Raw genomic sequence first — 26470 nt, forward strand, 5'->3', positions numbered from 1 at the left:
TGAAAACTCTTAACACTTTTTGTTGTTGTTGTTGTTGTTTTTGGTTTTTTGTTTTGTTTTGTTTTGCTTTCAAGATGGGGTTTCTCTGCAGGTTTGGAGCTGGTCCTGGAACTCACTCTGTAGACCAGGTCTCGAACTCATCTGTCTCTGCCTCCCAAGTGCTGGGATTAAAGGCATATGCCACCACCACACATCCAATATGAAAATCTTACATATATATTTACTACTGTGGCCAGAAAATCTTGAATAGAAGACATTGGAAGAAGTAGTAAGGTTGATTGCCTCAGAATGGGGAGCACTTACTCTAATGTAGTGTGTCATTTATAGTGTTTGAAATTTATACCATGTAAATATATAACCTATTCAAACTAACTGAACACAATTTGGGTTTTAAACAAACACATTCAAATGGGTTCTAGAAAGTACAAGGGTTCCTGGTACTGAGAGCTTAGAAGGGAGCGCAGGGGAAGGGGTGGGATCGAGAAGCAGACGCACAACACTCAGGAGGTGCCAACAGATGATCGGTTTTGAACGCTGCACAATTCTTAGTCCAACTACAGGGACAATAGAGATCCTGACGGAAGCTTGAGCAGATGAATGGACCAAGAGTCTCTCCAAGAACTCCCCACTGGTAGCTTAACTGTGACTCACGAAGTTCTACTGTATGTGCGTGATGAGTTCTAAGATATTAGGGAGAAAACCTGATAAAGCAAAGCAGTAGCAGAGGAGCAACCAGCTGGTCTTCTCTCCATACTTCCCAGATCAAATAGGACCGGGAATCTTTTTCAAGCTCCACCCTACTCCTTCCTGTGCCTCTCTATCATATCCTGGGTCCTCCAAAATCTCTATGGTCAATTCTTGTCACTGACCCTGCCCTGCTGATTCTAATTTAACTTTTTTAAACACAGGCTCGGCGTGTCACAGTATGATCAAATATCCCTAAACGTGTGTGTGTGTGTGTGTGTGTGTGTGTGTGTGTGTGTGTGTGTACACTTATGCTACAGTGCATACATGATAGAGTCAGGGCATTTCATGAAATCAGTTCTCTCATTCTATCTGCTTGTGGGTTCTAAGGATCAAACTGATGTCTTCAGACTTGCATGGCAAGCCATCACTACCCAATGAGCCATCTTGATGACCGAAGCTCACAGGATTCTGAATGCCTTACAGGACATAAGCCTCAAGTCTTATCAGGGACTTGTTGGCCAGTCTCATCAGAGGCCAGTTCTTGAGTGTCGTGCTAAGGCTTTTCCTAAAAACAAAGACAATGGAGCACTATCTATGGTGCTGTACTATAACCTGAAGCACTGTGAAGGATGACTCAGCAGGGGTGAGCCAGGACTGTCTGAAAAATTCAGAAACTAGTCGAGGACCTTGACGTCTATAGTGGGATGCAACTCAGCAAAAAAGGGTAACAACGACAGAAGGATTCAGGAGATAGCAGGGACACAATGTGGGGAACTGATTCCAGCGGCGCAGTAGAAAGCAACACTGGACCTCCCCAGCGATCTGCGACAGAAGGAACTGTGGTAATGGAGCAGGCTTCAGAAAGAACTGGAGAGGCTGGCTGGTGGGTGCAGCTCTCAAGGTATATGGCCATAGGTAGCTCGGACTCAGCTTTCTGAATCAGGGTAGCCTCATTTGTAAAATCAGTCAGATGTCCACCTTAGAGACCCGTTTTCATCACAGGGAATGTTTTCTACACAGCAAACTACCACCCAGGCCGGCCCACAAGAAGTTCTCGTTTAAAGACAGCCCTGAATGGTGTACAAATTGTGTGTGACAGAAAGATCTCTACAGCAGCTACACCACTGAGGCAGTGTAACTGGCCTGAACAGAATGAAGCTGTTCTACAGAGACAGGCCTCACTTCAGCTATCAGACGATTAAAACAATAAACCCCCAAGAAGCTGGAATTCCCCTCGGAATCTCATGATCGGAGAAGAGAAAGCCTAAAACCTGAGTCAGCCAGAGGGGAAACTTTTCTCAAGGAATGAGGTGAGGTTCGCAGCTTGTTAGTCCACCTGGCAGGAGGGGGTGGAGCCAAAACAATGGATAGCCTAATTTGGGTGTTTTGATTGACTTATGGAGGACAGGTGGTAGAACCTGGCTTGCTGGGGAAGGGTGTGACCCAAAGTCTGGCAGAGGTAGGGCTTTGGAGGAAGTTTCTGGAACTCAAAGGAGAATATGTGTGATTCCACTAACTTCACTTGTCTGGTGCCCTCTCCTAATCGGGCCATGGCATGGACTGAGCCACACAGGTCTATCACTTTTGCTGGCTGTGGAAAAAGAAGCACAATTCACCCGGACTTGTTGAAGGGTGGCTCATTCAAATTCCAGGTAAACGTTAGTATGTGTAAACCCCCCAAAGGCCAAGGCCAGACTGACAACTGTTTGGGGTTTTCCACTTCCTGTGTTGTGTGTGTACAACCTCCTAACCACGACTGTGGAGCCAGTCAAGAACGGCCTCCAAGGCACAAGCAGGAGGCACCTCATGGGGTTTCCAGGGAAGTCGGCGAGCGCTTGTGCGGCCACTTCTAAATCCAGTGCCACTACGTTTTCCATCATCATAGACTACCTCGAGCCACAGGGAAACGCGCTCACAAAGGAAGAGAAGAAAGCCTGCAGCCCATCACGAAAGCACGAAGCCTTGGCTATGCCCCTATCACACAATAAACTCCGATAATAGGATAATAGCACCTCTGCTTCATTAAGAAAATGTAACTCACCTCGGTTTTGTCAATAACAAAAACTTAGAAAATTCTTTTCTCCTTGCTGAGAGTTGAAACCGAATGCCTTGTGCATGCCAGACAGGTGTTCTACCATAATGCAACACACACACACACACACACACACACACACACACACACACACGTTCAGGAGCTTTTACTCTTTCTTCACCAATTAAGACTTTAACATCCAAGGGTGCGCAATTAACGCCTGGGACTCGCCAAGTGGGGTTGTTTTAGGTATGGAAGAGAGCTGCTGATGGACAGGCTTGCTCAAGACATTCCTCTGAGCACAGCAGAGTCCCAACCTACTTGTAAACACAGCGTCTGGGAATATTCCGGAGGCAAAACACGGAGGTGCCATCGCACGTTTCCAAAGGAAATTGCAGCGTCTGGCCTGTTACCACACAAAGCATCCCTGCCTCTGAAACAGCAACGCCCATCTCCCAAGAATATAAGGTATATTATTCCCAATTGGAGCAGAAGACAGCTCTGGGAGGCTCTGCCCAAAGGTTAAATTACAATCTTTACTAACCTCTGACACATCTGAGAATGTTCTAATAGACCCGCCCACTCTCACTTCCACCGTCCTTCCTTGCTTGCTTCCAGAGCAGAAAAAGGTCATTCCGACCAGCTGTCACGTCTCTCATCTCACACTAAACTCACTTACAGTGGAAACAAATGACCCAAATAGGGTGCCACAGCTGCTGACAACAGGTACCTTGGGGAAAACCCCTGCCACGTGTGCGGTCCTTTATTCAAGGGTTCCTGGCCGCGCGCTTGCCTCTCCCAGGCGCGCACGCACCAAGACACCGGAGCACTAACACACAGCTGGGGACCGAGTTTCCTCTCCCGGAACAGCAACCCATCTTCAGATCTCTGCATCTGATCCACCTGGTTCCTATACCTGGAACCCAAGCCTATTCCAGCCTCCGCACCACACACGTGGGGATAAGCTTCCAGGTGGTGCCAGGAGCGAAGCGTGGAGGTGGGGAAGGCCACGGACTGGGAATGATAAAGCTGGGAGTAACATGCATGGGTTTGGAATCCCTGGGGTGTACGCTTCTGCCATTGGAGAGGGTGCGAAGCGAAGACCCGGGCTAATGAAGAGAGGGCTGGAGGAGGGGTCGCTCACCCAGGGTTTTGACAGCGATTTGCCTGGTGAGCGGCGGCGGCAGGTTGATGCACACCAAATCTACATCCTGATGCAGCAGCACCTCATCGATGCGGCTAGTGTAGAAAGGAACACTCATCTCCTTGGCCAGCTCCTCGGCTTCTTCCTGAGTGCGGCCCCACAGTGCCTTCACGGCGAAGCCCTCATCTTTCAGCAGCGGGATGATGACACGGGCCGTGAGGCTGGTGCCGAACACGCCCACCCCGGGAAGCATGGCTGCTCAGGTCCGTCCGGCTCTGCTTCTGCCGGGATCTCCAGTCGAACACCCGCGCGCACGCCTCTCCGGCTAGTCCCGCAGTCCCCGGCTCCTGCAGCCGACCTCCCTGCGCTGCGCCAGTAGCCGAGCCCCGGGCAAGGCGCCCGCGTGCGGCGGTGTGACAGCACACCGAACCGCAGACCCTGTAGGCTCCGAGAGCCTCAGTGCTGTGAGCGCTGCAGTGTCCGCCACGCAGGTATCGTGTCCTTCCCGGAGACAGCGTCAGGGACTCCGCTGGGACGCACGAGGCCCCGAAGTCCCGTGGAGCCCGGGCTCAAGCAGCGGTCCCGCCGATGCGCCGGCCGTCTCCGTGCGCCCCGCCGAGGCCGCCCCATGGCCGGCTCATCCCCGCAGAATCTCTCCCAGGTCGCGCTCCCGCTTCCTAGCTCCCTCTCTGGGCTACGGATCTCCCTTTTCCGCGGTCCTTGGTGCGGAATGAAATAACCCGGAGGCCGACTAAGAATGCTGTTCGTGGCGTGCCAAACGCGGATTGCGAGCTGCAGCACCGCAGCGGCGACCACCACCCGGCGCAAGGCTCCTCATTCTGCTGCCATATTCGCTTGCTCGCAGCGCGCTTTGGGCGGCCTCAGCCCCGCTAGGGCTCGGGCTCCGGGATCCCGCGGGTACTAGGGCGGAGTTGGTTACTTTGACTGTCAGCGGCTGGGGTTCCTGCACCGCCCTTGCGGTAGCGCCGAGCACCATTGGCTGACAAGCGTCGCCCCCGCCCCTGTCTCCGCCGCCCGAGGCTCTCGTTGCGCGCAGCGCCGGGCGGCTGGAACCCGGCTTGACTCCTCCCCAGCCCCGCCTGGCTAGCCTGCTGCCCCGGGGTGGCTTCCCTTTCTCTGCGCTCTCCGCCTCCGCCTCCTCCTTGTTGTGCTCCAAGCTCCGCCCAAGCAAGCAAATAAATATATGAAAGCGGGACTCGCCCTTAATGGGCTAGGACCGGGTCCTTTGAAAAAGATTGGCTGTCGCCGGGACCCCGGGGAGGCCGAAGAACCCCACGAGGTGTGAGCAGCGTGGTTCACTGCCTCCTTTCCCGAGTATTTTTCTATATGGGTACTGCGCGGGGGAAGGTTTCCAGGCACTTAACCCTAGGGTTGTTGGAAACCCATTTCACTGATATAGAAAATGAGGTACGGGAAGGTTAAGAGATTTGCTCAAGATAACACACATAAACAACAGTCCTGGAATCGGAATCCACACACCAGCATCTCAGCCCTGACTCCCTAGAGTTTTGACTCCTAAATGTGCCCAGTCCAAGCCCAACCAAGCCAATTCTGGCTGCGCAAGCTCCACCGGTTTCCCATGCCATGCTTGTGACCCATGTAACACGGGCGGGCGACCTCACCCAGAACGGGGTCGTCGCACTGCCTGTGGAGTCTGGTTTCCAGAGACTTAGGGCACTCCCTGCCCTCTGCTTCGGTTCCCAGTCTCTTATCTTCTTTACTGAATCTGAGGCCCAGAGGAGGCTGGAGACCCTCAGACAGAACTGCATGGTAAGTCCTAACGGTGGTGGTGACTGAGTGGGCCTCTTATCTCCCGCCATATCCTCCGCATTTATCACACGGCCTAACTTGTCCAAAGTAGGTGCTCAACTAGATAAATGAAAGAATAATCACCACCTGTCCCTTGGTGTCCACTTAGTGCTGGGAGGAAGGAATCAGTGTCAAAGGGCAAGGGCACCTGCCCTCTAGCACAAAGTTTCTGGAAAGATCAGGTTACTACTGTCTGTCATGCTCACCCCAGCCTTCAGCTCTCAGCTAAAGAGGCACGTGGCCTGCTTCAACAGAAACGTGGAGAACATGACACTCCGCAGCGTTCAAAGCAACTTGTAACAAACGGCAGCGAGGCAGGGCTGGTAGAGAGAGCTAGACGCCATAAAAAAAAACTTGTGTGTGGCAATGGGAGGAGGCAGAGCTGACCTCAGGACGTTAGTAGAAGGGACAAAGTGCTCCAGGACTGGTAAAGGCCTGAGCAGGGTTGAGACAAAAGAGAAAACAAGATCTGCTGAAGGCTGGCTGAGAAGCGTTAGGGGGAAAGAAAGGAGGGTGTGCCACCAGCCCTGCCAGAGCAAGAACCACGGCAGGAGCACCCACTGGGCCGATGCTGGCGTTAGCAGCAGACAGGAGTGTTCAGCGTCCTGCGTCAGAGGCGGGGAAGCTCACTCGCTGTCTGGTGTGTGTGTGTCTTGAAAGTCAGAGGTGGAAGCTGATTCTTGGCTCTGCCATTTACTAGCTGTGGGACCAAGGACAAATAACTTTGCCGTGCTCCTCTGCAAAGGGGGGACAGGATTAACTATGGAGTACTATGTAACCTGACATTCGTAAAGTCCTAAAAAGGATACTCCCTAGAAAAATGCTTCATGTGATATATATGCCCTCTATTTTGGTATTCATTTCTATTTATTACATCTGCCCTATTTAAAAATATTGGTCTGTGTACGTAATCTGTATGGATTCTGTTATAATTTTGTTGTTGTTTGGGGGTTTTTGTTTATTGGTGGGTTTGGTTTTCATTTTTTTTATATGTATAGGTGTGGGTTTGTACAACTTGAGTGCATATGCCCTCGGAGGTCAACAGAGGGCATTGGCGCCCCTGGAGCTGGAGGTGAAAGGTAATTGTAAGCCACCCTGTATGAGTGTCAGGAACAGAACTCAAATACTCTGGAAGGACAGTGAGCACTTTTACTTTCTGGGCCATCTTTCCAGTCCTTAGTTTGGTTTTTTCAAGATAGCGTCTCATGTAGTCCAGCCTGGCATCCAACATACTCTCTAGGGGAGGATGACCTTGAATGAACTTCTGGTCCTCCTGTCTCCATCTTCCGTATTACAGGCTTGTGCATATACACCTTCTCAGTCCCCTGATACACCAGCAGTTCCTGGTGTCCACAAAGGAGATAAGAGGGCCTTTTGTTGATGTCTTTTAAAAGAAGGCTAGGGCTGGCAAGATGGCCTAGTGGCTAAGGGTGCATGCCACTAAGTCTGATGACTTAACTCCAATCCCTGGAACTTCCATTGTAGAAGGAGAAAACTGACCTCCATGAGTGTGCTATAGCTTGTGTGTGCACACATATACACACAATAGTTAATAAAATTTATTAATTAAAAAAGAAGTATAGTCAGGCCATAGTGGTGCATGCCTTTAATCTCAACACTCAGGAGGCAGAGGCAGGTGGATCTCTGTGAATTTGAGGCTAGATTGGTCTGTAGACTTGTTCCAGGACAGCCAGGACTATAAAGAGAAACTCTGTCTCAAAAAACCAATAATAATAATAATAATAAATTAAAATTAAAATGTGTTGTACAAAACTATCTCCCAAACCTTACTGCCTTCAGGAATTTGGCTGGGTCTGCTAGAAAAATATCAGTATAGCTGAGCTTGTTTCCTCATAGAAAGAACAGGTATTTGGGGGATCATTAAGGGTCACCTAAGTATATAGCCTACCCTGCCCTACTGCATATAAGTCTACCCTAACAGAATGTAGCCTTGGGGTCTTTGGGAAGGACTGGAGAACATTTAGGTGGGAACCAAAAAGAAGAGGAACCTCTGTCCACACAATTAGGAGTCACCACCCATGCTGAACACAGGCTGTCCAATGTGGCTATTTTAAGAATACCCACGCTCCTTCTGGTGACCCCTTGCCCATGGTTCTGCAAGTTGGCCGAATAAATTCATTGGTTCCCACCTTGGTTTGTCACTGGGACAACTTCTGGCTACAGACTCTGTAGCCTAGCATGTTGACCTGCTAGCTGCACACCCAGAAGGCAGAGTTGCTCTTATCTCGGTGCCTTTACACTAGCTGTTCCCCCGACACACACACACACACACACACACACACACACACACACACGGTGTGGGGGGGAGGGGCTAACTACTCACTTCACTCAGGTTTGTGTCCGGGTATCTCCTCCTTAGATCAGCCCTTGCCTGACCACCTCATCTGAAATGATGTCCTTGTCACATTTCTTCCTTTATCACTGCCTCCCACCACGTCATCTGCTTATCCCCCCCATTGCCTCACAGATTACAGACTCCCTGAGCTCATAAGTACACGCGTCTCCTTCTAAATGCCCGGCGGCTGCAGACAAAGTGTGGCCTTTGAGAGGTGACGAGGGTTTGATAAAGTCATCAGAGGAGAGTCCCACAATTGGATCCCGGAGACTTCATAAAAGGAGAGAAGCCAGGAGAGACAGACATGTGTGTTGTCTGTCTCTTTCCCCAATGACGCCTGGAACCATTCCAGGAAACTGCTAGAAGGCGGCCAGCATCCCCAGATGTGGCCCTCACCCTGGGATCAAACCCTTTTTCTTTATATTGACCTGTTACATATCACTGCATTATTACCCGGAGATTACTATAGCTGAGAATATGTAAAATCTTTAGGACTAAGCCAAGCACATGCACAAGAGGGACATGGGCACTGGAAATGCCAGACCGCCTCTCCCTCGGGTGCTAACATTGAGAGGCTTTTGGTTTAGTACACAAATTGAGACAACATAGGGCTGCAGGGGCTCACAGGGGTGGGAGCGGGTGGGAGTAGGTAAGGCCTTCCAAGTTGAAAACGAGAGATTGAGAACATGTGCAGAAAAAAAAAAAAAAAAAGGGAGCTGGACCTGGGTTTCAGGAGGCACGCTGGAGTTAGGAGGGAGAATTTTCTAGACTGATGGAGGCTATACTCGAGGTGGAGGAGCCTGTGGAGTCTGGATAGGACCCAGAATTGCTGAAAGAGTTAAACCACATCTTTGAGCCTCCAGTATGGGTAGCTTGCGAGGGGCCTAAGACACAGCCCTGAGAGAGACCCCTGTAGGCACCCAGGTCTGAAGGGAAGAAAGGCCTGGGAAGGGATGAACGTGCTCAGGGAGTGAGAAGTGGTTAGATGATTTCTCAGAAGGGGATGTCATCTGGGCGTGCACTTGTGTCCTACGGGTTTGGCAGGTCTTGCTTCATCTGCTCCAGCGCGGGATGACTCTGAGTATATCCTCCACCCAGGCCGTGAAAGAACCAAATGTCAAAGAATGGACAACGTTAGCGCACGCGCAGCTTTTAAAGCGATCGGTGTGGTCTTACATGAAAGCCTCGCCCTGGATTCCACCCAATACAGCCTGACATTTAGACATTTCCAGACAGTGCCGACAGGGACTGGAGAGCGTGCACTTGTAGAGGCCCTGAGTTTGGTGCCCAGTGATCATATCAGGCTCACAATCACCTTTCACTCCAGTTCTGGGGGATTCAATGCCCTCTTGTGGACTCAGTGGCTCTGTGCACATGCTTGGGCACATGCAGGCACACACACAGGCATGCATGTGCATGTGTGTGTTGAATGTCCTCCCCAAGTTCCATTGTGCTTAAGGCTCGTTCCCCCAGAGTGGCATTGTGGGAAACACTGAAATCTTTAGGAGCTGCGGCCTAGTGGGAGGTCCTTATGTCACTCCTATAGGGAGTGCTTCTATAGGGACCTATGGAACCCTGGCCTCTCTCTCCCTTTATGGTCATAAGATGACCATTTTTGCTCTGTGGCATCTTCCACTGCCACTCCACCAGTGACCAAAGCAATGGATCTTCTTGACCACGGTCTAGAGTCTCCAAAAACCAAGAGCCTAGCTCAATCTTTTTTTTCTTGACTCATTTCCTCAGGTATCTTAATATGGTTTTTAAAAAAAACACACACACACACACAAACACACACACACACATTGTGTAAAAAAAAAAAGGCTCCACCCTTTTCCCCAGGATTCACCTCCCAACCTCTGTTCCTTTCATCTGGTGGAGAGTTTAGCCCCCTTTGAGTGTAATTTAAAATAATATGGGATTGGGGAGATAGTTGTTCTTCCCATACAAACACGAGGCCTGGAGTTCAGATAAAAACTGGCTGTAATCAGGGCTGTAGCTGGTTGTGCTTGTCTGTAACTCCAGGGCTGGGGAGGGTAAGGCAGAAGATCCCTGGACTAACTGGCCAACCAGCCTAACCAAACTGGTGAGCTACCGGCTCAGTGAAAGACCTCGTCTGAAAAGGTAGAAGGCCTGCAGAGACTACTCAGGGAATAAGAGTGCTGACTGCCCTTCCAGCGGTTCTGAGTTCAATTCCCAGCCACCACATGGCAGCTTGCAACCATCTATAATGAGATCCAATGGCCTCTTCTGGTGTGTAGAAATGTATGCAGACCAAGCACCCATTGACAAACATAAATACATAAGTGGATCTTTTTTTTTAAAAAAATATTTACTTTATTATGTATACAATATTCTTTCTGTGTGTATGCCTGAAGGCCAGAAGAGGGCACCAGACCTCATTACAGATGGTTGTGAGCCACCATGTGGTTGCTGGGAATTGAACTCAGGACCTTTGGAAGAGCAGGCAATGCTCTTAACCGCTGAGTCATCTCTCCAGCCCCATAAGTGGATCTTTAAAAAAATAATACCTGAGGAAAACACTCCACTCTTGGGAACATTGAGTTACAGCCTCCACGCACATGTGCATATACATGGATACTACATGGGTACCCCCCCACGTGTTTACACACAAAACACGTGCACACATCACACAAAAGTAATTGTCACATGACTAAATTTCAGGACCTTTTGCAATTTTAGAAATAAAAATGGAGAATTGGCTCAGTGGCTAGGAGCATTTGCTGCTCTTCTAAAAGATTCGATTTCAGTTCCCAGCACACACGGCCAACAGCTTACAGTCACTTGTAACTCCAGTTCCTGGAGTCGGACATCTCCTGGCCTGTGCAGTCACACACATATACCCAAACACATATAAAGGTTAATCCAAAAGGTTCAGTAATAATTTAACACACCTTTCAGTGCAAAAGACACATTTGTAAATATTATGGCAATTTCTGAAAAGGAGATGTGATGGCCAGATAGGGTGATGCACACCTAAAATCCTTGCCTGCTCTGAGTGAAGGCAAGAGGGTCACAGGTCAACACAGGCCACACAGTGAGATCTTGTCTCAAGAGCAAAAGCAAAACCTACTCCACCTCCAGAAAAGAGGGAAAATGGGACATGCCACTTCACACTGACATAGCCAAGATAAACAACTGGGTTTTTATGCTCGAGGATTTTAAGAAATATGTTAGTATTTTAATAAAACACAAAGGAAGAATGCCTTGCTATTAGATATGGTTTTTATTCCTTTTTGACACAGAATGAAAACAGGCTTCGGTTATTTTTAACCGAGTGGCCCCAAATAGGCAATAACTTCATAAATAGTATCTACCGCGTGACATGGTTTTGGCCTTTGCAGAACGTAAGCTGTATCAGATTGAAGAGTGGAACTAAGTTATGACACTGGAAGCCATACAGCAGATCTACTGAGCAGTTTACAAGCTCGGTCCTGAAGCAGAGCGCTAAGATGGTTTGCAAACTCGGTCCTGAACTGAGTGCTAAGACAGTTCGCAGTAGCTGAGTCTTTTAAAGTAGCCACCCATCTTTAACTTTCAACTCTTTTCCCCTAGATTGAAAGCAGCTGCCACTTGCTGAGGACTTGCCATGTGTGGGGCACTAAGTTCAGCTGGCGGAATGTGTCATTCCTCCTGGCTCCTTCAGGCAGGCACAGCTCTCTCCATCATTACACCCAAGAAACTGGTTTTGAGATTTTAGTAACTTGGGGTTGGCAGCATAGCTCAGTTGCTTTGCTTGCCTAGTACACACAGAATAAAGCCAGGAAGAACAGTGACACACACCTACAATCCCAGCTCCCAGCAGATGGATACGGGACCAGGAGTTCAACATCATCCTCATTCTTGGTTATGTGATAAACTGAAGGCTAACTTGGACTACAAGAGACCACGCAGGCAAGTGCACAAGCCTGGGTAGCAACCATCTTGCCTGCCCTGGACTCCTCATAGGACAGCCCTTCATGCTTTTGCTCCACCAAACCATAGGTAATTTGAGAACTTTACAAAGCACTGGGTAGCCGCTGACAGGTTTAAAGCCCCTCTTTCCCGTTGCAATCCGTTCAAATCCCCCAATAGATGGAGCAGGTTCCATGAGCTGCCCCACCACTCTGATCAATACGAAGTACTTTTGCCCCAGTGACTCTTCTACTCTTGTCATATTTGCGCCCTTTGGTCCCTCGGGCTTACCCGGTTCTACTGCAGGGCCTTTGTACTTTATGCTCCCTGCCCCAGGAATACTCTTTCTTCTGCCCTTCATCTTCAGAACGGGTTCACTTTTAGCCACAGGACTCGCTCAGTGTCTCCCCAACCATTGGTGGTGGCCAACTGCTGTGGTTTAGATATGAAATGTCTCCCATAGGTTCCTATGTTTGTACACCACATGACCAGCAGGTGACCCAGTCTTGGGAGCTTGTAAAACACTTAAGAAAGGAGATTTCCTACAAGAAGTGAGTCACTGGGGACGGGCCTTCAGATGTCTTAGCATGGTTCTACTTCCTGTCTGTTCTCTGCTAGCTTGCTGCTTGCTGCTTGCTTGATTTTCATTTTTTTCAGGTTGGAAACTGGTGTCTCAAAAACATGAACCAAAACCAGGACCTCACTTGGGGATCTTTAGGACTAAGCAGGCGGCGTCACATTCCCCTCCTTATAGACAAAGAAATGTCCTGGGCCCATCGGTCCTTTTTGATGTCACCACTCATTGGTACACTAATGTCTTTTTTTTTTTCCCTTAGTTTTTTGAGACAGGGTTTCTCTGTGAGCTTTGAAGCCTGTCCTGGCACTAGTTTTTGTAGACCAGGCTGGTCTCCTACTCACAGAGATCTACCTGCCTCTGCGCCCCAAGTGCTGAGATTAAAGGCGTGTGCCACTACTGCTTGGCTGGTACACTAATGTCTTAAGTAGGATGAACGATTCCTAGAAATGACCTCAGGGTGAGTATGGCTGGACTAAAAACAGTATCTAGGGAGACATCAAATCTGCAGAGGCCTTGAAGCCGGAACTGGTCTGGTTTTGCAGGTGTTTGATGCGCACCATCTTCTTGGCAGGGGTGGGGGGGTTACGGTTATGGACGGCGGCTGCGGCTCTGGATAGGACCTTGAGCTGCAGTTGGATCGAGGAAGCGGGAGAGAATACTAGCTCTTATCGCAGGAGCTGAGTCTGCGGTGCCTTCAAATGGCTACAGATTGAACTGATTCTGCGGCTTCTGTTGATGGAAATGGGCCTTGAGTTGCTGCAGCCCTGGCTTGGCCAGCCAGCACCACACCCAGAAATTCCCCCGGGTTGATCAAACCTGGAGAAGGGCTGGGAAGACACTAGAGGAGCTGACTTGAGGAAGGAAACCAACATCTGGCAGGCCTGGGCACACAGGATCACTGGCGGCAGGGGCGTTGCCAGGAACACAATCGCTGGGGCTGGCACACTGAGCGGGGGTCTTCCACCTTATTTCCCGGGATTTTCTAGGTGTTCTTGGGGATGCTTCTGAGATTGACCACCCCTGCGTCTGGCGGTGAACCACCCCTTCAAGTGAATCTTTTTGTCCCTTCCACACGTTGTTGAAGGTCAGATACTTGTACACTCTGAAATCAGATGCTTTCAGCTCACGCCTTTGTTCCCTGGTGTACCAGGTACACTTTCTCCTTTATTGGAGCCTTGAGGAGATTTGTGACCTCGGAGGGACTTGAGGACCCAGAGCGGGGAGACATAGGGTGCATCTGAGAGACATGGGTAAACCTGGAGGCATTTGGAGACCTGTAGGTAAGTGGGAGGGGGACTTTGGGACATTTTGAGACAATGGGGCATTAGGATGTCTGGAGGCATTTGGAGACTTGGCATTGGAGGTCCAGAGAGCAAATGTGTATTTGGAAACATTGATGGAGCTTCCTGCATTGGAAAGCGTGGGAGGTTAACAGGATTCTGCGTCTTGCCACACTACGCTCTGGGGTTTGAGGATTCTGTCACAGGACCTGGCTTAAATCACCTCTGATTGGTGGACTCTCCCTGCCCATCCACTCCGCAGCTTCCCCACCCTGCAGTCCCTGACACTTACTCTCCGCTTTCCGACTGGGATTGCAACGTGACCAGCCTTCTCGTGTTTCTGCCTTCTTCTTCATCATGAACCTAAACTGTGGTGATGATGGTGATGATGATGATGATGATGATGATGATATGATGATAAAAAACTGGGTGTGGTGGCACACACCTTTAATCCCAGCACTCAGGAAGCAGAGACCGGGGGATCTCTGTGAATTTGAGGCCAGCCTGGTCTACAAAGCAAGTTCCAGGACAGCTATGGCTTCAAAGAGAAACCCTGTCTCAATAAACCAATAAATAAATAAATAAATAAATACTAGATAAATCCTTCTGTCCTTAAATTGCCCCCTGACTGTGTTCGGCACAGCCCATAATTAGTACATAGCCCTTTCCAAGCCCCAACAACCGCTGCCCAGCCACACCCTGCTTAGTTCCATTTGCAGCACTTGCCACAGTGTTTGGTTTGCTGCGTTGATGGTGCATTCGCCCAGATGGAATGCAAGCACCTTCCAACAAGAACTCAAACTGGTTGCCTGGTAGCTCTACCCAGAGCCTCAGCCAGTCAGCCCTTCCTGCCTCACTAGAGGACAACACAAAAGCTGTTGGAGGGACAAATTAGCCTTAGAGGCCTGAAAAGCCAAGTGGTGGGATTTGGTTCTCTCCTTCCACCACGTGGATCTGGAGTATGAAACTCAGGACATCAGTTTACAAGCTCCTTTACACACTGAGCCATCTTGCTGGCCCTCTTTCTTTCTTTTGAATTAATATTTTTTGTTAGTATACAAAATAATGGGTTTCATTATGGCATTTGCCTACATACATGTCATCATCTCTCTCTGGTGTTCAGAACTCTCCTGATCCCTTCCCCCACCCAGTGGTTCCCTTTTCTCTCCAGACAATCTCATTTTTACTTCCATTCACCTGTATACAGTTACATTGCACATATGAATTCATATATATATATATATATATATATATATATATATATATATATATGAAGGCGTAAGTCACAGACAATCCCACACCAGTTTGGAATTATGATTAATAGAATGGTTATTTATTCAAAGGGGAAAAAACTTACAGATTACCGTCCCAGACAACAGCCCCTCCGCACGAACAGGAAAGGAGTCCAGGGGCCGGAAACGGAGCCGGAAGACAAAGAGAGAGTGGAGGACAGCCGCTGCTTTTTTTAAAGGGAGAGACCACGCCCCAATGGGCTGGTAACTCAGCGGAGATTGGCTGAAGGAGCTGAAGGAACTCCCACAGCATCTCCCCCTTTTGTTTAAGTAAGAGAGTTCTAAGCCTACTACGCAATTATATACAATAAGTACAAACCTACGAAATTATATACAATAAATACAAATATCCTATTCTAACTAGCTTAAGTCTTGTATAACAAATAACTTGGCCAAGTCATGAAAGGAAAGTAACTACATTTATATAATCTTCAATCCCATCGAAGATCTGAGAAGGGAAATAATGTTATCTGAGTAATTAGGAAGTGCAATCAAACAACTTCCAGAACATGTACCAAATCGCAGAGACAACTGGCTACCTGGACAAACACCCAAAGTCACATTTGCAGCGTTGAAGCAACCAACTTTGGCTAAGGCCTGATGTAACTGACATACCATTTTCAAAGGCAAGAAACTTCAAAACTATCTTACCCTGTCTTGGCAGGATATGACAGTCTTGTTTTATCCATTTACGGATATTCTGTAACTCTGTCAGTAGTTGAGGTATGAGCATTTTTTTACCCAAAGGCCAGTTCTGCCAAGAAGAAAGGCTCCAGGTGGAGTGTCTTTGGTGCTCAACATTCTCTCGGGCATAGATCAGTGTTGCCAGGAGTGATTGTGTCTCCCTACCATAGAACTCTGAATTAGATTAAAGGCCATTTTCTACAGCTCTTTGAAGAGGTTGAAGATTATCTATCTATACTGAATATAATCTCTATATATCTAAAGAACCTGATTAGTCTAATTATAAATGACAAACTTAGATGACTGTTGATCTATATAATTCTCAATATCTATCTAACTTAAAGACTGAGATAATAAACAAGTGTGCAATAAATGAGGACAATGAGACCTCCAAATATAAACAATGTGCAAGTATACATTGCAATATGGTAAATATATATCAATACATAAACAATATATAAGTATCTTAATCAGAGGTAGAAGTGTACAATGCAATATGGTAAATATACATATATCAATACAATATATATATACAAATACATAAAAATGTTTTAAACAGAGGTAGAAGCATGAAGCATGCATGCATAAAATAGTCAACATAATTTAACTTTGTATCAATATATAAGAATCGATACCAATATGTTTGTCTAAAAGCAATAACTCACAAGTACAAATCTATTTATCCCATAATCCAATTATCCCTCCTTTTTTTTTTTTTTTTTTTTTTTTTTTAGGATTCCTGTGCTTATAAAATTCCTCCCCCAACCCTCAACCGTATACTAATTATAACCAACCCCTAAATGATGTCCCTAAACCCAAGGACAAACTTTATTGGGAGAGGGGACGTCGTTCTCTAGAATTACTTCCAGCTGTCATGGGGGCGACGTTCTTTCTGGGGGATCCTGTGAAAGTAAAATGATGGTTAAATTTCAAGATCAATGTCTTTTAAAATTGCAAATAGTCTCTGAGTATTTTGTGGAGGTCTGGCCAGAATGTTGTACAAGATGTGCACCATTTCAGCACGTTGGAACCGTCTTGTGCAGCTGGTACCCAAAACAGGTCTTGTAGTAGCGCTATCAGTATCATGACGTCATATCAACCAGGTGGAGTTGTTGTTATGGGGCCCCATCTTCTTCCTGGAAACTTCAAATGTCACTGTAGGAAAAACTCATTGTTCATTGTGGAAAACTTAAACATTAATTATATAGACATATACATGAATACCTATATTCAATGAGAGACATGATAGATATATTTAATGAAGGTATGATAGATATGAAGAAAAGTAAAGATGTTTTCTAAACTCATATTTCTTTCTGTCCCATATCATGGCTCTTGACATGAGACAGAAACTCCAGAAACTCTGGGTTTTTCTTTAAACAACAGGCTTGGAATTAGAGAGGGACTGAGCCAGAGTCCAACTCTAAAACCAGCTCTATAAATTTAGAAATATGATTTGGTATATGGTACTTACAGAACCTATTCAGTTTTCTTGATAGTCCCTATTGGGCCGTTATTTTCCATCTGTCAGTATTCAAATATCCAGGGTCCCTTGAACTTTTCAAAGATCAGTGTTTTCCTGTGGAGATAAGAACAGAACCCTGCCCCCATTCTATATGCTTTTCTTACCACCTGTATGGTTATCATCATTGTAGATGCTGTCATTTCTCCTTTCCAAGAGGTTTCTCCTCTTCAAATCGAACCTTTATTAATTTTGATGGTATCCACAATTTTTCTTCTCCTGTGGAAACAAGAGCAAAACCCCTTCCCCAACGTAGCACATCTCCTGGCTTCCATTGAGAGGTCAGCACGTCTTTGAAATAAACAGGTTGGTTTAGTTCAGAAGTTTTTTCCATTATCCAATGCCTCTCTGCTGCTGTTGTTCCTTTCTCATTAGCATTAAGAAAATTCAAGGTTAATAAAGCATTATGCAATCTATTTCTGGGGGTATCTTTCATCCCTTTCTGTTTGTTTAGCATATCCTTTATAGTACGATTTGATCTTTCTATAACTGCCTGACCTGTAGGATTATTTGGTATACCTGTAACGTGTTTTATATTATAATAAGCAAAGAAGCGTTTCATTTTCTTAGATACATATGCTGGACCATTGTCTGTCTTTATTTGTGCAGGTATACCCATGATGGCCATAACTTCCAATAAATGTGTGATTACCGAATCAGCCTTTTCTGAGCTCAGGGCAGTTGCCCATTGAAAACCTGAATACGTGTCTATGGTGTGGTGTACATATTTTAATTTACCAAATTCCATAAAGTGGAACACATCCATCTGCCAGATTTCATTCCTTTGAGTACCCTTTGGGTTACTCCCTGCAGGCAATGGTGTTTGATTATAGAAAGAACAAGTAGGACATCTCTTTATAATGTCCTTAGCTTGTTGCCATGTAATGGAAAACTCTTTCTTTAAGCCTTTACTATTGACATGATGTTTTTTATGAAATTCTGAGGCCTGCAGAACGCTTCCAATCAATAATTGGTCAATTTCAGCGTTACCTTGTGCTAGAGGCCCAGGCAGACCGGTATGGGACCGGATGTGTGTTATGTACATTGGACAAAGCCTATTCCTAATTATGTCCTGTACCTCGATAAACAATGAAGTCAACTCTGTGTCATCTGGTATGAATTCAGCGGTTTCAATATGCAAGATAACTCTTTCTGCATATTGTGAATCTGTAACTATATTAAGAGGTTCTTTAAAATCCCTTAGCACCATAAGAATGGCATATAATTCTGCCTTCTGGACAGAATTATAAGGGCTTTGTTCCACCTTACTCAATTCTTCTGATTTATAACCTGCTTTCCCTGATTTATTTGCATCGGTATAAAATGTCCGAGCTCCAGTTATTGGAGCATCACGTACAATTCTAGGAAGAATCCAAGAAGTTCTCTTTATGAGGTTAAGTCTATCACTTTTGGGATAGTTGCTGCTAATTTCTCCCAAAAAATTAGCACAAGCTCTTTGCCATGGTTCATTATCTTCCCATAACTTTCTTATTTCCTCAGTAGTAAAAGGCACTATAATTTCTGCTGGGTCTATACCTGCTAGTTGACGAAGTCTCAGTTTACCTTTTATAATTAATTCTGAAACCTTTTCTACATAAGTTTTTAATTTTTTACTTGGTTTATGAGGTATAAATATCCACTCTAAAATAATATCTTCCCTCTGCATTAAAATCCCTGTAGGAGAAATTCTGGAAGGCAGTATGACTAGGATGGAACTAAGATTCGGGTTGACCCTATCCACATGTGCCTCCTGTAATTTTTCCTCAATCATTGTTAGTTCCTTTTCTGCTTCAACTGTCAATTTTCTGGGACTATTCAAATCCTTATCACCATCTAAGGTTTTGTTTAAATGAACTATTAGATCAGGTGTTATCCCAACAGCTGGTCGTAGACTGGAAATATCTCCTAACAATCTTTGGAAGTCATTAAGAGTCCGTAACCGGTCTCTCCTAATTTGTGCCTTTTGTGTTCGAATTTTCTCTAACCCTATTCTGTAGCCTAGGTAATTAATAGAATCTCCTCTTTGAATCTTTTCAGGGGCAATTTGTAATCCCCACCTAGGCAAAACTTTCTTTACTTCTTCAAACATACTTTCCAAAGTATCTTTATTTGAATCAGATATTAAAATGTCATCCATGTAATGATAAATTATGGACTTGGGAAATTGCTTACGAATTATTTCCAGTGGCTTATTAACAAAATATTGACACAATGTGGGACTATTGAGCATCCCCTGTGGGAGGACAGTCCATTGATATCTCCTAGTAGGCTGAGAATTATTATAAGTAGGCACTGTGAAGGCAAATTTTTCTCTATCCTTTTTTTGCAAAGGTATAGTGAAAAAACAATCTTTCAAATCAATAACTATAAGAGGCCATCCTCTTGGTAATAGAGAAGGCAAAGGAATTCCAGATTGTAGCGGACCCATAGGCTGAATTACCTTGTTGACAGCTCTTAGATCTGTCACCATTCTCCATTTACCAGATTTCTTTTTTACAACAAACACAGGAGAATTCCAAGGGCTGGTTGATTCTTCAATATGGTTAGCATCTAGTTGCTCTTGTACCAGCTGTTCCAAAGCCTGTAACTTATCTTCAGCTAGAGGCCACTGCTTGATCCATATTGGCTTCTCAGTTAGCCATTTTAAAGGTAGGGCTGTTGGTACCTCTAAAGGTTTGCTATTGGCTGTGTGTTCTTGTACAGCCTGAATGGCTGGTGACCTTTTTCCATAATACCTCATTATATCCTTCCCAGAATTGTGAGTTCCTGGAACTACAGGAATGTTAATCTGAGTATTCCATTGCTGTAGCAGGTCACGGCCCCATAAATTTATTGCAATATTTGCTATATATGGCCTTAATCTTCCTATTTGCCCTTCAGGCCCTATGCATTCCACCCATCTTGTGCTTTGTTTTACACGAGATAGGGTTCCAATTCCCAGGAACTGAACATCTACCTCATGAAGAGGCCAATTCGGATGCCAGGATTCTGGAGTAATTATACTTACATCCGCACCTGTGTCTAATAAGCCTTCAATAAAAATGCCATTTATACAGACTCTTAGCTTTGGTCTTTGATCGTTAATATACGTTTGCCAAAATATACGTTTACTCTGTCCTCCTGAATTTTTTGACTCATTCTCCACATGTAATTCATCATTTAGACCAGTATTACTTTTTACGGCAGACATTGGAGTTTTTAATTTTCTTGGTGAGACACATTTTCGACTGTAACTGGGAATGACTGGGCCACTTTTGGCTTGGGGGCCTGCGAGAGGCCCCTCAAGGAGTTTCCCGATGGTATCGGGTTGCCTTGTCTGTCTGTTGTTGACCTGCATTCGTTGGACCAATGTCGGCCTTTACCGCATCTTCTGCATATACCTGAAGGCTGAGATCTCCTACTTTTGTCATTCCCAGAGGAGATATTATTCCTAGGATTTCTTTGCCTGCAATCCCTTTTCAGATGTCCTAATTTACCACAATTAAAACACCTGGTAGTTTGATGTCTCCTCATAGCTTTGGAAATCGCTTCTCCTACCCAGGATTCATCGTTATAGCTAACCATCTCAACATTCATTGTATGCTGTATCCATTCTTCCATTGGTGCTGATCTAGATCTTAAAGGCCCAATTATCTTTTTACATTCAGTATTTGCATTTTCAAAAGCTAGAGATTCAAGAAGTATTCGTCTAGCTTCTGGGTCTGTTACCCCTATGTCCAGAGCCTTAATTAATCTTTGCACAAAGTCAGTAAAGGGTTCTCTCTGTCCCTGCCTAACCCTGGTATATGATTCGACCCTTTTTGCTGGATCTTGTATTCTATTCAAAGCATTCAAGGCTGCTTTGTGACATAAGGACAGCACTTCTTCATCATAAAGAGCTTGGACCTGTGGATCAGCATATGCTCCTACACCAAGAATTTGATCTTGGGAAACCTCCACACCTTTTGCTCTTCCTTGCTGTTCCATATGTTTGGATTCTTCTCTGAAATAAATTCCAAACATCAAGGAAGGCCCATCATCTAAAACTGCAGACACTAGCTGAGAGAAATCATGGGGGGTAGCTCTGACATTAGAAGCCCAAGTCCTTATCATTTCCTTAACAAATGCAGAGTGCAAGCCAAAGTTAACGACAGCTTGCTTAATTTCTTTTAAATCATTCATTGCTATTGGTGTCCATCTAGCTTCTTTAACTCCCTTTGAGCCTTTGGAAGTTAACCCTTTGTCAGAATAAATTACAGGGTATGTTGTTAGGACCCTGGGTAAGCCAGTTCTAACAGCTGGTGGTGGCATTGTATCCTGTCCTTGTGCCTTCTTACTCTGTTCATCAGCTCCAATAGTTTCTTCAATCATTTCTAATCTTTTTATCATTGTATCCCTTAAATCCTGAATCTCCTGACCTACCCGTGTTTCTAGTAATTTCACTAAGGTATCAGTTTTTTGGTTCCCATTCTGGAGGTTCATTCTATCTGTTACCTTATCAAAACTTTGTGGTAACATCTGAACGTCAAATTCAACAGCCTGTACCCTTTCAGGTAACTTCCTAGTACCCTTGGACATGGAGTCAATTTTGTCTATCATAGTATCCACTTGTTCAGATAACCCCTGATTTTCAATAATTTTAATCCTTTCAACTAGTTGTTCAATATTAGTCCGTAAAAATCGTATCTTTCTTAATGATAAAATATTGAAAAGAAAACTGAAACCTAGTAACAAGTAAATTAATATATTCCCATAGTCATATAAACCTTGCATGACATAATCCATTGTATTAATAAAGAAAACAGTAAAATTGGCGTTGGAAACAAAAACTGCCATATTACCTCTTGTCTAGTTGGTGGCGCTGTTGCCAAGTTGCGACTAGAACCACTGCAAAGGTGACTTAAACAGGTCCTGTTTCAGTGTCTGCCTTAGTATTTGTTAAAAACTAGGAAATATAAGTTGCTCAAGAAAGAAAGTTTAATTAAATCAATTCCATACACGGAACCAGAAACCCAGAATCCAGGGGTAGAAAAGAGCAACCCGGAAGCCGCGTATGCCTCCACGTGACCGAGTCGTTCTGATTCACGCCACTAAAGCGCCGCACTTACAAGGGAAATTTGAAAACAACTCAGAAAAGAGCAAACCAGGCAGGCAGAGACTGTCCCGAGCCTGTGGAGCTTGGGAGGCGTGGGGTTTAACTGAACTGCTGGCTCCACACACAGGGCACAGGCCGCAGCTGAGGGAGGTCTCGTGACTAGCCGAGCTGGTAGCAAGCAGTTGAGTGGGGGGGAAGGGGGGGTTCTACAACCAAACGTGGGGCGCCAGATGAAGGCGTAAGTCACAGACAATCCCACACCAGTTTGGAATTATGATTAATAGAATGGTTATTTATTCAAAGGGGAAAAAACTTACAGATTACCGTCCCAGACAACAGCCCCTCCGCACGAACAGGAAAGGAGTCCAGGGGCCGGAAACGGAGCCGGAAGACAAAGAGAGAGTGGAGGACAGCCGCTGCTTTTTTTAAAGGGAGAGACCACGCCCCAATGGGCTGGTAACTCAGCGGAGATTGGCTGAAGGAGCTGAAGGAACTCCCACAGCATATATATATATAAAACTTTTGATTATGCATATGAGAGAGAACGTGATATTTGTCTTTCTAAGTCTGGCTGCTTTTACCAAACATGATGCCCTCCAGTCACATTCATTTTTCTGCAAAATTTATTCTTTATGGCTGACTAAAACTCAAAGAAGCCGGGTAGTGGTGGTGCATGCCTTTAATCCCAGGCAGATACAGGTATATCTGCATGAGTTCAAGGCCAGCCTGGTCTACTAATGGCGAATCAATCCCACACCAGTTAGGTTTTAAAGGGGTATTTATTTTGGGGGGTAAAACTTACATACACACAAACCGTCAGGAAAGGAGCCTAGTTGCTGGAGCAGGAGCTGGAACCAAGCACCGGAACCAAGAGAGCAACCCGAGGCTTGCCGCTCCTTTTTAAAGAGAAATATACCACACCCCAGTGGGCTCGCACTTCAGCGACTATTGGCTGAAGGAGTGGAAGGTACTCCCACAGCAGTCTACAGAGTGAGTTCCAGGACAGTCTTCAAAGTTACAAAGAAACTTCAAAGTTATAAAGTTACAAAAAAGCCAAAACAAACAACAACAACAAAAAAAAACAAAGGATGGATGGATAGATAGATAGATAGATAGATAGATAGATAGATAGATGGATAGATAGATAGATAGATAAGCAAATAAATAAATGAATACATGCCAGCAATGGCTCAGTAGATAAAAGGGTTACACCAGTGTCGGGTCCCAGGAACCCATGAGAGAGAGAACTGACTCCTGAAATCTGTCTTCTGACTCCTGAAATCTGTCTTTTGACCTCCACACACACTTGACACAGGCATGCACACACATGTATGCACACACACACACTAATAGATAAATTAGCAAATTTTAAAAAGGCATTCCAGTACAATTTAGCTCCTTGTTTTCTTTGTTTTTAAAAGTACAAGTTGACATGGTTACATATGTTCTCTGTTGTGTGGGCCATATGTGTGTGTGTGTGTGTGTGTGTGTGTGTGTATGATTAAGAAGAAATAGAATAAACAAAAAAGTAGCATCTATCTGCCTGCGTGTCTGCATCCCTTTTTGTTTTACAGTCACGATAAAGAGAAAGAGCATTTGAATGTGAAGGCGACTTCCCAGTCCCTGGCCCTGTGGCTAGAAGCCTTTTGCCTCCAGTCCCAGCTCAGGGCCCTGTCTGTGGCCGCATCATGCAGAGCAGTCTCAGGGGTCCTCCTGTGTCACACTGGATCCTGCTGGTCACAGGGAGCCCATGGATGTCAGTCTTCAGCCCACGCGTTTAAAGTCCAGCAGGATCCCATGTTGGGATTCAGATACATCCAAGGTGCTCCGTGAAGGCCTCAGAGCTGGGATGGCGCTGAGCTCTATACGGTACACATACACTTACCAGGAGATAACCTCCTACAGGAGGCACAAACAGTAACTAATAATAACGGTGACGATAGCATGCTGGACTATAAATTTCTTAAAACTTAGGAACTGTTTTGTTTCTGGAATTTTCCACTTAGTGACGGCGTAGGAATATCCTGGGAGCTTCTGGAAAGACATTCAGAACTTTTCATACTGAGGTGTGAAAGTCTTCAGCACACTTGGTCCTTCCCAGTGTATAATTTCTCGGATTTAATGCTGTTCTGTTAACTTTTTTTCTGCCTCAGTCTGCCGGGGAGGGGGACAGCACCATTGCTGTGTAAGTAAACAGGAAGCAAGTGTGGCGTGCTGTCTCTATAGATCAGTAAGCATCAACAAAAGCTGCTTAGAAAACCATTAAACATGTGGGGGAAAGTGAGAGAGGAAAGAAGAGAGAGAGAACAGAAACGAAAACATATATACACGCACACACATACATATGAATACATGCACAGAGACAGACAGGCAGGCAGGCAGGCAGGCAGATGGACAGGCAGGCAGAGGTTTTTATTCTGCAGCCTTTGGCTGGCCTGGAATTTGCTCTGTTGACCAGACTGGCTTCAGACTCACGGAGATCCTCCTGTCTTTGTCTCCCAGTACTACAATCAAAGCACACGCCACTATGTTCATCTGTTTATGTTTTTTGTTGTTTGTTTGTTTGTTAAGGGATAATCTTTTTGTTCACTGTGAAGGTGTGTCTTTGCCAAGGGGTCTTCTGATGGGATAAATAAAGAGTTAACTGGCCAATAGCTAGGCAGAAAGAAGTTAGGTAGGAAAGTCAAACTGAGAGGATGCTGGGAAGAAGAGGGCCGAGTCATGGGATTGTCAGCCAGAAGCAGAAGCAGCATGAGATGAACATATCATGTTGAAAAAAAGGTATTGCCATAAGGTAGAACTTAGATAAGAAGTATGGGTTAATTTAAGATGTAAGAGCTAGTTAGTAACAAGCCTAAGCTGTCGGCAAAGCATTTATAGTTAATAATAAGTCTCTGTATGGTTATTTGGTGAGCTGGCTGGCAGGAAAGAGTTGAGTAGTGGGACAGAAAAACTCTGCCTACATTTGTTTTCTTGTTTGTTTGTTTGGTTTTGGTTCTTTTGAGACAGGGTTTTTATGTGTATCCCTGGCTATCCTGAAACTCAATCTTTAGGGTGGTCTCCAACTCGAAGATCTTCCTGCCTCTGCCTCACCCATTGAATGGCTCATTAAGGGCCTGTAACTTTAACTTTAGCTCCAAGGGAAGCCCTCCTCTGACCTTGCAAGATACCTGATCTCATGTGCACACATAAACACACATGCGTTCGTGCACACACATACACAATTTTAAAATAAAAATTTTATAATATATATATACACATTGTTTTAATACATATATACATGTTATATAGAAAGATATATATATATATAAATTGTTTTTAAAGATTGTTTCTCTGTGTAGCATTGGCTATTCTGGAATTCACTCTGTAGACCAGGTTGACCTTGAATGAAGACCTTAATTGATTTGTATTTGTAGTGTAGCATGAATAATAAAAACCCACAGACAGAAATTGGGGTTCAACCTGAAAATTAGAAAAGCAAAACAGCCAAACCACTAGAGAAGTCATGTTTACCAAGGCTGGGCAACTGCAGATTAAGCAGACTAAGCAGAGCCTCTCGCTCCTCCCATTTTATATTCCCTCTAATACTGGGATTAAAGGTGTAGGCCACCACCACTTAGATTTATTTCTGCATTGATCTTGCTGATCTTGTGCAACCCAGGGTGGCCTTGAGCCCACAGAGATCCATCTGACCCTAACTCTTAAAAACTGGATTAAAGGTGTATTCCACCCCTGCCTGACCTCTAGTGGCTTTAGCTTTGCCTCTGGTCTTCAGACAAGATTTATTTATCAAAATACACATAATATACCACTACATTGTGGTTCTATAATCAGGCAACTTATCCAATAGAATTTGTTCCACTAAGTCAGGCAAAGGAATCTGTTTTTACAGACAGAAAAAGGGAGAGAGAGAGAGAGAGAGAGAGAGAGAGAGAGAGAGAGAGAGAGAGAAGAGAGAGAAGCAGCTGGTCACTTGAAAGCTGTTTTCCTTGTAAGGTTAAAGTAGAGAGGCATTCTCCTCTTCCTGCTGTCACTTCTGGGAAGGACACTTAAGCACCCTAACTTAGGCTTCAGGATGTT

General features: G+C 45.3%; 1 protein-coding gene across 4 annotated transcripts in view; it reads right to left on the reverse strand.

The window, feature by feature from the left end:
• Gfod1 (Gfo/Idh/MocA-like oxidoreductase domain containing 1) overlaps positions 1–4854 on the reverse strand; it is a 101394-nt gene extending 96540 nt beyond the window's left edge. Inside the window, exon 1 of one of the 4 annotated variants that reach the window (XM_048418083.3) lies at positions 3864–4854. In XM_048418083.3, the coding sequence (XP_048274040.1) occupies positions 3864–4116 (253 nt within the window). In that variant the 5' untranslated portion in view covers positions 4117–4854. Of the gene's footprint in view, positions 1–3263; positions 3362–3398; positions 3825–3863 lie in introns of those variants that run through there. The other 3 variants (XM_048418320.3, XM_048418246.3, XM_085699429.2) reach the window with 3 other exon arrangements.
• Between the last annotated feature and the right edge of the window lie 21616 nt (positions 4855–26470).

This window comes from Myodes glareolus, chromosome 14 (assembly GCF_982192425.1).
Source record: "Myodes glareolus chromosome 14, mMyoGla1.1, whole genome shotgun sequence".
NCBI lineage: Eukaryota > Metazoa > Chordata > Mammalia > Rodentia > Cricetidae > Myodes > Myodes glareolus.